This window comes from Eurosta solidaginis, chromosome 3, assembly GCF_040869045.1.
Source record: "Eurosta solidaginis isolate ZX-2024a chromosome 3, ASM4086904v1, whole genome shotgun sequence".
Classification (NCBI taxonomy): Eukaryota; Metazoa; Arthropoda; class Insecta; order Diptera; family Tephritidae; genus Eurosta; species Eurosta solidaginis.
The window spans coordinates 7,942,377-7,957,355 of NC_090321.1; the positions used below are offsets into that span (position 1 = coordinate 7,942,377).

Below are 14,979 nucleotides of genomic sequence, written 5' to 3' on the forward strand. Positions count from 1 at the left end.
ACCGTATACTTTTTTAGAACCGGGTACATTTTTAGAACCGGGTACTTTTAAAAAATTGTGAGTTTATTTTAGTCCTTATTTAGCTCTGAACCAGGGCCCGGGTTACGTTTTACGACTCGTGAACGAAACTCAAATCACAATAGTTCGCGACATAAAATACTCGTAAGATTCATAATTAATTATAATTTTTAGGATCCGGGTGCTTTTACAGAACCGGGTACATTTTCGAGTCAGGGTAATTTTTTAAAACCAAATACTTTTTCAAGTGTGCATACCTTTTTGAATTGGATACTCTCTTAGAACCGAATGTTTGTTTCGAGCCGGATACTTTTATTAAAAATTACATTTTACAGCCGGGTACCTCTTGAGGAGCGGGTACTTTCTACAATCATGCAGCTTTTGAGAACCGAGTACTGTTTTGAACCGGATACTTTGTTTTTACAGCCAGGTAAGCCACTCGGCCAAAGAATGCAAGCTCTTATTCCAAAGGCGATTTACGTATGTGCAGACAAACATACAAGTGAATCTAATATGTATGTATGAGCGTGTTTAAAAATTTAAAATTTTTAAATTGGATACGTATGTACAAGACAAGACCTGTTGGGTTCACTAGTTGCTTTGTATATCTGTTGATAGCTCGAGCATGGCCCTACCAATTTGGATGAAGTTTTGCCTATAGGTAAAAGGTCTAATTCTAAACTCTATGGCAAAGAAAAAGAAAGAAACGCCGAGTAATAACGCAATCAGAAGCTAAACAAAATACCCTGCATTATTTACAAGAACCAAGTGATCAGTAAATGTGAGGACTTGCAGTTTTTCACCTTTTAAATTTTTAGAGAAGAGAAAAATATTCTTATTACCTTAATGCGAAATTCTCAAAGAAAAGCTTGTGGCATGGGCAAACAACAAAAAGATTTGAATTTCCACACTAGTTGCTCAATTGGCAAATTCACCACACAGAAGCTGAGCAAGAATAATATTGGCATACAAAATCACAAACACAAACAAACACACCAACACTGGACTAAACAACGACGAGCGAGTGGCTGCTGCCAGCTGCTAGGAAACTTGGCATTTTTCACAATGTATCGGGTTGTTGAGCATTGCGGACGTGAATTGGACTGAATGCGCGTGTCATTCCAATGGATATTTGAGGGGAAATAAAAAACTTAAAACAAAAAGAAAATAAATAAATAGCTGAAAAAAATCAATTTGAAAATATGTAAATGTGAAATAAAAAATATCTTTAACCTAAGTGTAGCCCAAAAAAATTATGTAAATAAGTGAAATACTAATTATAAACAAAAAGTCAAATAAAATTACAACAAATCATTGAAATAAAAAAAAATCGAAAAAAACGTGCGGCATATGCGCTTGTATAAGTAATAGTCGCGAGTAAATTAAGACTTTATTGACAGAATTATTGTATAGAATTTTTGTGTTTTTTTTGTACATTGCTCGCCTACTCTGTAAAAACTACAAACACGCGCCACGTCACGTCACGCCACGTCTGTGTCTATGTCTGTCTGGTTGATTGGGCAGCGCGCCACAGCGTATTTTAAAATTTTTTATAAGTTTGTGCCCCACATAACAGTATGTGTGTGTGTTTGTTGTGCAATGAATTGTGCGCGAAAATCATTTTGAATGCAATCAATGTGGCATTTATTATTTAATAAGCGCCGCGTTTTGTAATTTAACTTTTTTTGGCACTTTAAAAATTTTAAAAACATCTGTGTGCTGCTAAATCGATTACAAGGAAAAAATCGAATACAATTTTCTTTAAAATTTAATGTTATCATCATAACATCACCTCACACGACGCTTGATATATTATTCTCGAGTCACATTGTCTAAAAGGTGAGTGTAAATTGCAAAATTTGGCTCAGGTTTCCTAAGTGTTACTTGAGATTATTAGAAAAATCTGGGAAACGTTTTTTGAAATATTCAAATAAAAGTTCTTTTGATCAGATTTAATTAAATTGAACTGGCTAAGCTGAGCTTTTGGTGAATTAAATAGTCTACAGCTTTTTTCTGAATCGCAACCAGGAATCATATTGAATAATAATTTCCATAGAGAAATCAAAAGTTTCACAAATAACATAGATTAAAAAAAAAAACTATTTAGTATATCGGCACTATAAAAATTTAAGTGAGAACTAAGAGCTTAAATGCCATTTTTTTACAAAAATTATATATTCAATAAAATCTTAGTTATTTAACTTTTTTTCAATCAAACATGAACTTAAGTCTGATAGTTATTTTGCATTACATTCCGATTGAGTTTGAAACTGATTTTTATACCTTTCATGAAAATGAAATGGTATATTAATTTCGTCACGAAACCCAAAATTGTAAGTCCTTAGAGGAAAATAGATAGACCCACCATTAAGTATACCGAAATAATCAGGATGAAGAGCTGAGTTGATTTAGCCATGTTCGTCTGTCCGCCTGTCTGTTTGTATGCTAACTAGTCCCTCAATTTCTGAGATATCTTGATAAAATTCGGTGAGCGGTTGTACTTGGGTATCCGATTAGACATTTGTCGGAACCGGCCGGATCGGGCCACTATAGCATATATCCTCCATACAACCGATTTTTCAGAAAAAGAGGACTTTTGTCATAATTTCCCCAATTTAACATATTGAAGCTTCAAACTTCACCAAATGCATACGTATGTAACATATATTGTTGTCTGAAAAAATCATAGAGGTCGGTGGTATATATATTATATACCCCATATAAACTGTCATTTTTGCCCCTTTTTTACGGCTAGAAGTATCAAAATTCATCAAATTTCATCAAATAGTTACGTTATGTCATTTGTTGTTGAAATATGTGATTCGTAGTCATAGTTTTCACACGCAGACCACAAAAACCCTGAAACTTTGCATCCTCACACAAAGTACCTACCTATTTTTTATTTTATATTTATCTTAAAAATCGTTCAGGTATATACATCTGTTCACTATATATTTCTTATCTTATACATCCGATTATTTGGAGATTACGAACGGGATAAGATTATTGTTCAGCCCTATTCATGAAAGGTATGAAGTCTTCGGCACAGCCGAAGATAGTCCCGTCCTTACTTGTTTTAACTAATTTTAGTTTCAATTTTATTTTGTTTTTGAGTTGAGTTAAGACTTGACTTTAAGTTTCCAAGTAAAAAAAAAGAAATCCCGTGTGACTTTCAAATCGAGCTCATGGCCTTCACAATATTACAATATTTTTAGTGATTATTGCTGTTATGAAATCAACTCTGAATGTTTTTTTACAATTCTACATGTGTTTAATATGTTAGTAATATTTTTCCGATAGAGGGAGCATTCATTACAACAACAATAGCAAGAAAAAAAAATAGCAAAACAAGAAATGTCGTATGTTAACCTAAAAATAATTATATATATATATATATATATTTTATTTTATTTTTTTTAAATAATTTATAATTAAATTTTTAGCTTAAATTTTCAACTAAAGAATCAAAACTAACTATGGACGTTCCTTTTTAAAGTGCAGTAAATTTTTGACTCGACAGATTTAACTAAAATTAGTTTTTAAATTAAACTAAAATTTTGATAATTCTTTTGATTGAAAAAAAAAAAAATTAAGTTTAGTTCAAAGCCTTATTTTTGACTAAAAAATCAAAGCCAAATTAATAATTTTAGTCTCAATTTAAACCTCACGTCAACTTTTGTTAACGACGGCACAAAAGTGAATTTTAAGCACTTAGTTTTTGCTTAACAAAGAGTTAAATTTATTTTATTATTTTTGGTTTAAAAATTGTAAACTGAAAATTCTGGAATACACGGAGAATTCTGATTAAATTAATTATTTATACTGAAGGATATTTATGTGAAAGCCTAAAACAAATTCTTAACTGGAAAAGTTAAACCAATTTTAAATTTTAACTTTCGATTCAAAAAAGATAAACTTGAATTTGACTTTAATTGTTGCCTTGAAATACTTGGACAAATTTTGGTAAAGTGCAATATTGACAACTGAATTAACATTAATTTACAAAAACCCTCAAACAAATCGAATTAGAAAGCGCATTGATATCAGAAATAGTATTCCACACTGAAGACGAAAATTTGAAATGAGCAATCGGGAATTTTTTTTCCAAATTTAAATTAAATATCTTCGTTTTTCTTTTCAGGTTCAGAAATAAATTTGACTAACAAAAAAAATGTAAAACAGAGCGCCTTAAATACTTTCAATGCAAGCTCGCGAGCTTTACGGTTATTTTGAAATTGGAGAATCTCAAGGGAAGCCGAGTTCTTGATTTCTCGAGTCTCAAAGTCATCGCTTGTGTTTGAGAATATGTCGTAAGCTCTAAGCTAAAAGTTTTTAAATTTTAGTCTGCGTGCATTTTTCTGGCATTTTTAATTAAATATTAAATACAACTTCTTTAGACTTATTTCGTTGAAAAGAAGCAAAATAGAAGTTTTCTAGAGTCTAAATTATAAGCCATTCATCGGTTTAAGAAATTTTGTAAACTTTTTTTGTACTAAATTGGAAACTTCTCAATTTACTACTCTGTTTCTTATTTGTATTCAGTTTCAATTTAAAACTAATTGGAATAGTTAGCCTAAAAGCCTAATATTGTTTTAAAAGAGAATCAAAAAGTTTCAAAAATCTAAAAATAGCAACACGTTTGGTTTAAAAACTAGGCTCAACAACTTGGTGCTGAAAATTAAAAAAAAAAAAAGATTTGTGATAAGTGTTCCAAGGTATGGATCCCTTTTCGAAATATTTTGTTATACATATGAAAGGTTATATGTTTTCTCGCAAATAAGCCACTAGAATCTAGTTTCAAATGGAACCCCCTTTTCGGTGCTCTCATTTTCAGGAAGATTGAAGAAGTAGAATCCCTATTTTAAACAAAATTTGGTTCGGTAATTTATTAAGTACTGCAGGGTATGCGGCGTTGTTCGGGTTGGGCAGATACTAATCTAAATAAGAAGGTGTATTTTAACGCATTCCTTTCCGTTACTAATAATCAAGCAATCAGTATATACGATTTTATTGATCTTCTTCAAAATGTTTCGCCCAATTTTTCTCATTCTTACCCTTTATAATATCCTTATCTCTCCCTCTTCTTTTTTTACACCCTCTACCTCTCTGCTTTTTTTTTTTCTTAGGTCCTTCATTCCTCTAATTTATCATTATTTGCTTTGTTTTCAAATTTTATTTTGCACCACCTAGTGGCGCACGTGAAATTGAAAAAAAAGCATTTAAATTTGAAATTCATAATTTGAAATATGAAAAACCTTCGTCTAGATCGATGGAACCTACAGCGAAAAGTTGGTGATGATTGAAGTGTGGGAAATACGTTTCCATAGGGAACGCACACAAAGATAATGATTTATATATATATATATAAATAGACAAAAAAAAGTTTTATATTTAGTCACAAACTTTTAACCCCTCAGACAGAACTTCATTAGTAACATTTGGTTTTAAGCAGTCCGATCACTTAATTACTTATGCAAGTACTTTCTGATTGTTGGAGGCCATGCTGTCACTATTCTTTCTCCAGATATTTCTTAACATCAAAAAAAATTTGGCTATCCTCCGTATGCTCTTTCAATATTTCCAAGTTTTGTCATTATAAGCCTCCTTCTAGCGAGCACGCCCTTCCGCTTTCCTATGCTCAAGAAATTTTGGAAAGTCGATTTAAAATGGCATCAGTTATTTATGGCATTAGGCGCCATCTTTTAATCCCATGCTCACACCTTTCTATCGGCAAGTTGGTGGCAAAAAAATTTTTCTTAGTTTACCACCATACTTTTTAGTCACGAAGTGCATATTTTCGGGTTTGAATCTGGTACCACAGATTGCCATGTTTTTGTTCACGGTGCAGTCAATCTCCCTCTTCCAATTGGGAGATATTAGTTCAAATGGCATATATTGGCTTTCCCTGTTGGGAAGCATAGGTTAGGTTAGGTTGAACTGGCCGGGCAATGAGCACCTCACATAGACTGAATAAGTCCGTAGTGTTACCAGAAGTTTCTTTTAACGACCAAATTGAAAAACCCTATCAAAAACCAGGACCTATGTTATAAAATAACTCCATCCTCTGGGCAAATACTAGAAGATTCCTAGGATTTAAGCCGTCTGCTGCTTCTAGATCTGACAGCTGTATCACTCCTAATAGCTGAAGCCTTAGCCTGGCAAGCGCAGGGCAAGAGCACAGAACGTGCTCAATCGTTTCCTCCTCCAGCCCGCACTTCCTACATCTGCTATCACTGACCAAGCCTATTTTAAAGGCATGTGACGCCAGAAGGCAGTGTCCAGTCAGAATACCCTTTACGAGTCGACAGTCCTCTCTTTTTAAAGACAGAAGCAACTTTGTTAGTCCAAGGTTGTAAGACCAGCACATAATCTGCGACACTTTACAGCCCCGCGCTTGAACCCACGCCTTTCCAGCTTGGTCCCCTTCGCTTAATTTCGCCCAGTCTAATTTGGACGTCTACGGAGCAAGCTTCAAGGGATGCGCCCTTTTTAGCTAATTCATCCGCTTTTTCATTCCCATCTATTCTCATATGCCCTGGGACCCAAAATAGATGTATGCTTCTCCCTGTCCCGATTCTCTCCAGGGACTGCTTACACTCTAACACGCATTTAGATGCTGTTCTATGCGAGATTATTGCCTTAATTGCTGGTTGACTGTCAATATAAAAGTTAACACGATTGCAGCTTGGACTATTTTCTTCCAGGGTTTCTACTGCTTTGGTTACGGCTACTATTTCCGCTTGGAAAATGCTACAGTAATCCGGCAGCTTGTAGGATTTGTTTATTTCCGGATCACCACAGTATACCGCAGACCCTACTCATTCCTCCAATATTGCACATGTATCGCCTCGGCCGCCATTTGAGCACCCTTGCGCCAACCGTCCACCTCTATTGCGGCCTTAAGATCGCCCTCGAAGCGTAGATAGGGAATCAGGTAGTCTGTTCGTCTTGAGATTGATGGCGCTATACTACTGTGGTTGGGAAGCATAACAATTGCGAGTTTGTCATGGCAGGTAACGTGCGTTGATTCCAAATTCTTACAAAACTAATTCTTATTCACAACTTGTCATCACATATTAAGTACCTCACTTGACTAATTTGTTTTATTACCACAATTTATATTAAAGTATAAAAATTTTGCATAAAAAATCCTTAAGAATGCACGTGTGTGTGTGAGTATAAAAAGGCGTTCCAGCAATCGCCGCCAACATTAAGATCGCAACTCCCACACAATTTTATACACGTGCATGTTCCATTCTTAATTTTCAACACATGTATGTTTATATTTACGTATATTGAAACTCACAATCGCTACGCATGTATATATATATATATGTAAATATGCGTATAACGGTAAACAATTGCGGTATTCACTGCATTTCAACCACATCGCCATTGACTACGCTAGCGAATTTTGTGGCGGTGTTGAGGCATTAACGTTATTGCCATATTGATTCAATTTTTCTTGTTTGTATTTCCCACTTGACTTTTGTTATTATTATTCTTGGTGTTGTAGACATACCTACATACATACAGCTTATGCGTATGTCACTCAATCACACGTTTTTGAGACTTGCGAGTCATACATATTTGTTTACGTTATGCGTTCATAGGTGGGCACTGTTACGCAGCCGAGTTGGGCATATTACAATTATAGAAAAAAAATGCGAATAGGAAATTTATAAATTGTTTAAGACCTCTTGTACAACTAAAAATTAATTAACTGCAACTGAGGAGAACAGCGGTGCTTGCGACTAAAAATTAAGTCATTGTGCTTTTTGATTTTGTTAAGTTAATATTTCACTTAATTACTAGATACTCTTTGTGATACCACCACAAAAAAATTCGTTAATTAATTCTTCTAGTAATGAAATTCCAATAAACTTTTACATCAGTTAATTTATTTATTTTGCAAAGAGAGTGCTGGCAACTTCAAAATTTACGGTGGTTACCAAGCTTGATCATCTTCTGCTTTTTGCTTAGGCTCATCAGTCATCATTAGTGGGCGCTTCATTCGCTGAGCGATTTTACCTATTTCGTAACAAGTCACATCAACTATTCTTCTTCGCGATAACAGAAACCAATTGAGAGCACTAACGAGGATGAAGTCTTCCTCAAATTATTCATACCTACTCCGTGGCGCCCCCCCTATTCTTCTGCTTGCAAATAAAAAGTTCGATATATATTCTTATTTCGCCTGAAAATCTTCGTCCATTGGCATAGCGTAACCTACACGTCAAAGATTTTGAGCTTTTCCTCGTTGCACTATCTTCGTATCTGTGAAAAAATCTTACAGCTTATCATTAAACCTCCTTCGATACTCACCGGCAGCACCATAACTCTTCTGAAATTTTTTTTTCCCTCGAACACTCCAAACGTTATCGCATCTTCTCGCGACATCGCTCACGATTCCGAGACATACATCAGAACAGGTATGAAGAACGTGATTTTTGTTCGTCGAGAAAGAATTTTACTTTACAATTGCCTACTCAGTCCAAAGTCGCATTTTTTGGCAAGAGTTATTCTGCGTTTTATTGCTTAGCTGACATTGTTTTTGCTGTTATTGCAGGGAGCCAACAATATATAGACGAAGTCTCGAATTTACATCCATCAACAGTGATGTAGATACCAAGTCGCAAATGCGCCAATTCTTTCTTGGATAACAGCAAGTACTTCATCTTTTCCGCATTTACCTAAAGATCCACTTCTGACGCTTCTTTATCTAATCCAGAGAAAGCAGAACTCGAAGCAATTGTACGCTCGTATAATTTATTAACCCATCACGATCTCGTTGTGCTGCTGTAGTAATCATCTCCAGCATTAGGTGAAAGAAATCGCATGAAAGAGAGACGCCTTGTCTGAAGCCTCATTCGAATAGCTCGGAGATATCGTTCACAATTCTTACGGAGCTGGTAGTGTTACTCCTTTGGCAGAGCCTTACCAACTTTGCAAAGAATTTCAATTCAGACATCTATATATATAAAAATCAAATTCTGTGTGTGTGTGTTCGCTATGGACACATATTTCCCACACTTCAATCATCACCAAATCTTGGTTATGGGTTCCTTCGATCAACGGGAAGGTTTTAGGCAAAAAATAATTTCGATACATAAAAGGGGCGTGGCACCTCCCATACAGATGAAAAACCTTTGGTACTGCATAACTCTGAAGGTACAAATCCCAGAACATTGAAATTCAATGAGGAGTTATATGAGGTCAATCCCTAACACCACCAAGAAAATTCGGAAAAGGGGGTGTGAAACCTCAAATACAAATGGAATCTTTGGTACTGCATAACTATGAAGGTATACATGCCAGAACATTGAAATTCAGTAAGGAGTTACATGAGCTCAATCCCTAACACCACCAAGAAAATGCGGAATTGGGAAAAAGGGGGCGTGGCACCTCCCATACAAATGGAATCTTTGGTACTGCATAAATTTGAAGGTATACATGCCAGAACATTGAAATTCAGTAAGGAGTTATATGAGCTCAATCCCTAACACCACCAAGAAAATTCGGAAAAGGGGGTGTGAAACCTCAAATACAAATGGAATCTTTGGTACTGCATTACTATGAAGGTATACATGCCAGAACATTGAAATTCAGTAAGGAGTTATATGAGCTCAATCCCTAACACCACCAAGAAAATGCGGAATTGGGAAAAAGGGGGCATGGCACCTCCCATACAAATGGAATATATTATACTGCATATATCTGGATGTTGTATTGGTAGGATAATTATAATTGGTAAGGCGCTATGTGACGTTAAGTCCTAACACCTCCAATAAAATGTGGAATGGGGAAAAACTATGGCTGCCGTACAAACTTTCTTACGTACTTTTAATACCTAAGGTTTGACTGCATTGTTGAGTTTGGCTGTTATGCGTTTTGGACGTTTAGTAATCTGCCGCTGTTAAAAAAATAGTTTAGCTTCAGTCTATCTACATCTATATATATAAAAAGCAAATTCTGTGTGTGTGTTCCCTATGAAAACGTGTTTGCCATACTTCGATCATCACCAAATTTTGGCTCTAGGTTCCTTCGATCAAGACGAAAGTTTTTCATAATTCAGAATTAAGAATTTTAATTTTAAATGTTTTTGTTTTTTGGCTATGCGAACGAAGTATCTTAGCTCCCAAAAATGATCATGCTAACAAAATCTATGATCGCATTCAAAACCAATTTCCTGGTGAAGTGACGAAATACAAATCGATCGACACAGTTACGGATGAAGATAAAATTGTGAATTATCCAAATGAGTTTCCATACTCCTTAGAACCAAAAGGAATGCCTGCGCATGTATCAATTTTGAAAATTTGTTTCACTAATCATGCTTCTTGGGAATATAAACCCACCACAATTGTGCAATGGAACCAGACTTTGCGTTTTGAAATTAATTAATATTTGAAGGCAAATAAAAATATTTTTAAAATTAATGCCGAATGTAATCAAAGCAACAATCATCAGCGGTAAAAGCAAATGTAAAGATGTGCTCATACCACGAATCCCAATGATTCCTACAGATTTGCGATTCAATTTTAAGCGCTTACAATTTCCTGTACGCTTTGCTTTTGCAATTACAATCAACAAAGCACAAGGACAAGCGCTTACTGTTGCAGGCTTAAATTTAGAGAGTCTGTGCTTTTCCCATGGCCATATATATGTTGCTTGCTCTAGAGTTGGAACACCAAAAAATTTGTTTATCTATGCACCGAACGAATAAACCAAAACTATTGTGCACCCACATGCATTACAATAAGATACAAGAATAAAATGTTTTAATAGAAAGTTTCGCCAAATATGCGTACAAAATTCAATTCAATTTACAGAACAATAAATTAAATTTTCAACAAACAAAACAGAAAAAATAAGGCAATATCCATATTCGATCTCGGGCGTTACAACGTATGGCCGGGTAAAGCTAGTAGCACTATAGAAGCAGCTTCTCTTCGGGCTGTCAAAGGGTGTTTTGAAGGCGACAAAAAGATGGCGAGGGTCAATTATCTTATCGTCATTCTCTTGCAGGATCTAGCGCATCATGCAAATCTGGTCGATAGTAGGATAACCAGGTCTGTTAGGGTCCAATTAGTTTACTGACTATGTGCTTCACTCTTTCGCACGCGAAGCTAGATTCCTTATATGTGGAATTATAATAAGCTTAAAATCTTTGAGTAAAATCAAATTTATTCCATTATTTAACAAATTGTTTTCTTTTATTTCAGCCGGATGGAATAACTCGGTGGTGAAAATCGCTTAAGTCAAAACTTATAAAACTCAATCGCAAAGAATGTAAACAAGTGAAAACAAAAATAAACAAAAAAATTTAATAACATTTTTCTCACACGAATTAACACCAAAAAACAACAAAAAAAGTCAACAATATATACAGAAAATTCGTTCAACAGCTGCAAGCAACAGTAAACATCACGCACAGCAAAAAAATTGCAAAAAAAAAGTAAAAAAAAAATTCCGCATAAAAATTCAATTAATAGTAAACAAAGCAAAAATATTCCAAGAAATAATATAGAATTTAAACGAAATAAATTAGTAATAAAATATGCGATAAATCTATGTGTGTTGTATGTTAAACGGCAGAAGCCAAAAAATTGTGAAAAGAAAAAATTAAAGAGGAAAAATGGAAAACATTTAAAATAAATACAAATTGTAAAAGAAGAGCTACAAAGAAATGTGTCAGTATTGATTGGAAATAAAATCGATGAAATACATATCTACAAACATATAGATATATATGTGTTTCAGCAAGCAGCTGTTCGCATGTGAAATTCTTGGGCTAAAATGGTAGAAAGAAGCTGAAATATAAATTCTGCAAGTAAATGAAATAATTTGTATTAAAAATAAATAAAAAATGAACTAAGCAAGAAAAATTTGCTGAAAAGTTAACAAAACGGTGTGGAGAAAATTTAAAAAAAATAATAATAATTAATAGTATTAATTAAAGTAGTGTAATAACATAGAGTTAGAATTCCAATGAAGCGCATGACAAATGCATAATGAAAGCAGTTGGGCCAAACAAAAATTTTTAATTCAATTTTGTTTAAAAGCACATATAAATAAATAAGGCATAAATGTGAATTTTCAACTTAAGAAATAAATTCAAATTAAATCTAAAATTCTTAATTCAAAAAAAGTTCTAAATGTTGTAATAAACACACACAAAAGTTTTCATAGAACTCCACTTACAACCAATTAAAATATGTAATTTTAAAATAAATTCAATGTAAAAAAATATCTCACATTCCACGAAAGCATATACATACACATATACTCACATATTGAATATAGAAATAACTCACGTTTCGCTCTTCACTAAGAAAAAAAAAAACAAATCATTGAAATATTATAAAATTATAAAAAGCTAAAAATTTTGAATTCCAAAACCAATAAAACAAAACACAAATAAAACGCCGCCATGTCTGAAACTCAAGATAACAGCAATGGCGATCAGCAACAACAAATGCAAGATGAGGCTGGTGGCAGTGAGAATAAAATGAAGTCACGCCTACGTAAGGGTGCGCTAAAAAAGAAAAATGTTTCTGAGGTCAAGGATCATTTCTTTATACCGCGTTTCTTCAAGCAGCCAACATTTTGTTCGCATTGCAAGGATTTTATATGGTGAGTTTTAAAGAAAGCATATTTGTTAGATATATTATAGGTAATTATACCTTTCATGAACATGAAAAGGTATATTAACATTGGTCCGATGTTTGTAACGTTCAGAAATATAGAAGATAGACTCACCATTAAGTATACCGAATTGATTAGAGCGATGAACTGAGTTGATATAACCATGTCCTTCTGTCCGTCCGTCCGTCTGTCCGTCCGTCTATCTGTTTGAACGGATCCTAGTCCCTCAAATTTTGAGATATCTCAATGAAATTTCGCACAAGGATGTATTTTTATATTATATTAGACATTTGTTGGATCCGGTAGGATCGGACCACTATAACATATATCTCCCATACAACCGATCGTTCATATAAGGCGATTTTGGTCATTGCTGCCGCAATTTAGAAGATATAAACGTGAAACTCGGTGATATATATTCCAATATATCATAGAAGATATCCTGAAAAAATTACTTTGATCGGACCTATATATAATTATATCCCATACAACCGATCGTCCAGATAGAAAGATTTTTGGCCATTTCTCCCTTAGTTTCCAATGAAACTTGGCGATATATATTGTAATATATCATAGAAGATTTCCTGTAAAAATCATTTCGATCGGAGCTATATATAATATACATCCCATACATCCGATCATTCAGATAAGGGGGTCTTTTGCCAATTTTTATTTTATACTAGCAGACCCGGCAGACGTTGTTCTGCCCTAAATTTGGCCTATATGCATACATTTTAATAAGCTTTTTCCGTCTTACTCTGCTCTACCCCTCTACACTTTTTCCTAATCTCTTTATTCACTCCTCCCTCCGTCTTTTTCGCTTCATCACCATCTTCGTCTCATTCTATCTCTTTCTCAGTATCCTTCTCTCTTTGCTCTTCTCTCAAATTGTTCTCCTTCTTCTTTATCTCTTATTGCAAGTCCCATAGGGTGGTATGTATTTTGTCCCAGTCCCATTCCGAGTCTCAGTCCCAGTCCTAGTCCTAATCCCAGTCCCAGTCCGTCTCTATTATACTTCCCGGAAAAAAGCATCGTAAATACTAATATAGGCAAATTTATATACGAAATTTCAGGCAAATCGAATAGGACGTATGCAAATAAGTATGTGGGTATTATTAATTCATATCTTTATTTCGGCTTCGCATGCATATTTATCAGTTTTGCCAAGTTGATGCGACTAAATCAAGTATCACAATGAACTTCAGAGCTCTCACCAACAGCTTTCATTTGATATCCATAATACACACACATTCTAGCGGCATCCGGGTCCTTGTTTTGGTCTATATTTCGAGACCCTAGTCACTCAGCGGTGTAAAACTTACTCTGTATTATAGCTCACATCAACAGCGTCTATTTGATACCCATAATGTAAAAACATATTCTAGGTGTATCCGGGTCTATGTTTTGGCCTATATCTCGAGAACGTAGTCACCCAGCGGTGTAAAACTTACTCTGTACTAAAGCATACATCAACAGCTTCAATTTGATAATTTTATTCTAGGTGTATCCGCGTCCACGTTTTGGGCTATATCTCGAGACCCTATCATCCCAGTTGTATGAAAATTATCCTGTACTATAGCACTCATCAACAGCATTCATTTGATATCCATAATGTATAAACACATTCTAGGAGTACCCGGGTCCACGTTTTGGGCTATATCTCGAGACCCTAGCCTCCCAGTTGTATGAAAATTATCCTGTACTATAGCACTCATCAACAGTTTTCATTTCATATCCATATTGTATAAACACATTCGATGGGTACCCGGGTCCACGTTTTGGGCTATATCTCGAGACCCTAGCCTCCCAGTTGTATGAAAATTATCCTGTACTATAGCACTCATCAACAGCTTTCATTTGATATCCATATTGTATAAACACATTCTAGGGGTAACCGGGTCCACGTTTTGGGCTATATCTCGAGACCCTATCATCCCAGTTGTATGAAAATTATCCTGTACTATAGCACTCATCAACAGCTTTCATTTGATATCCATATTGTATAAGCACATTCTGGGTGTACCCGGGTCCACGTTTTGGGCTATATCTCGAGACCTTAGCCTCCCAGTTGTATGAAAATTATCCTGTACTATAGCACTCATCAACAGCTTTCATTTGACATCCATATTGTATAAACACATTCTAGGGGTATCCGGGTCCACGTTTTGGCCTATATCTCGAGACCCTAGTCACCCAGGGGTGTGAAAATTATCCTGTACTATAGCACTCATCAACAGCTTTCATTTGATATTCATATTGTATACACACATTCTAGGGGTACCCGGGTCCACGTTTTGATCTCAAGACCCTAGA

The 14,979-nt window shown here is 34.8% G+C and overlaps 2 protein-coding genes across 9 annotated transcripts in view; one reads left to right on the forward strand and one right to left on the reverse strand.

The window, feature by feature from the left end:
• Positions 1-14,979, reverse strand: part of LOC137243197 (micronuclear linker histone polyprotein) — a 553,070-nt gene that overhangs the window by 350,354 nt on the left and 187,737 nt on the right. The gene's annotated exons all lie outside the window — the stretch shown is intronic.
• Positions 1-14,979, forward strand: part of Pkc53E (Protein C kinase 53E) — a 222,838-nt gene that overhangs the window by 38,272 nt on the left and 169,587 nt on the right. For 3 of the 7 annotated variants that reach the window (XM_067770589.1, XM_067770590.1, XM_067770588.1), the window contains exons 1-2: positions 1,004-1,857; positions 11,244-12,654. In XM_067770589.1, coding sequence (XP_067626690.1) covers positions 12,570-12,654 — 85 coding nt within the window. In that variant the 5' untranslated portion in view covers positions 1,004-1,857; positions 11,244-12,569. Of the gene's footprint in view, positions 1-1,001; positions 1,858-11,243; positions 12,655-14,979 lie in introns of those variants that run through there. The other 4 variants (XM_067770586.1, XM_067770584.1, XM_067770587.1 and 1 more) reach the window with 4 other exon arrangements.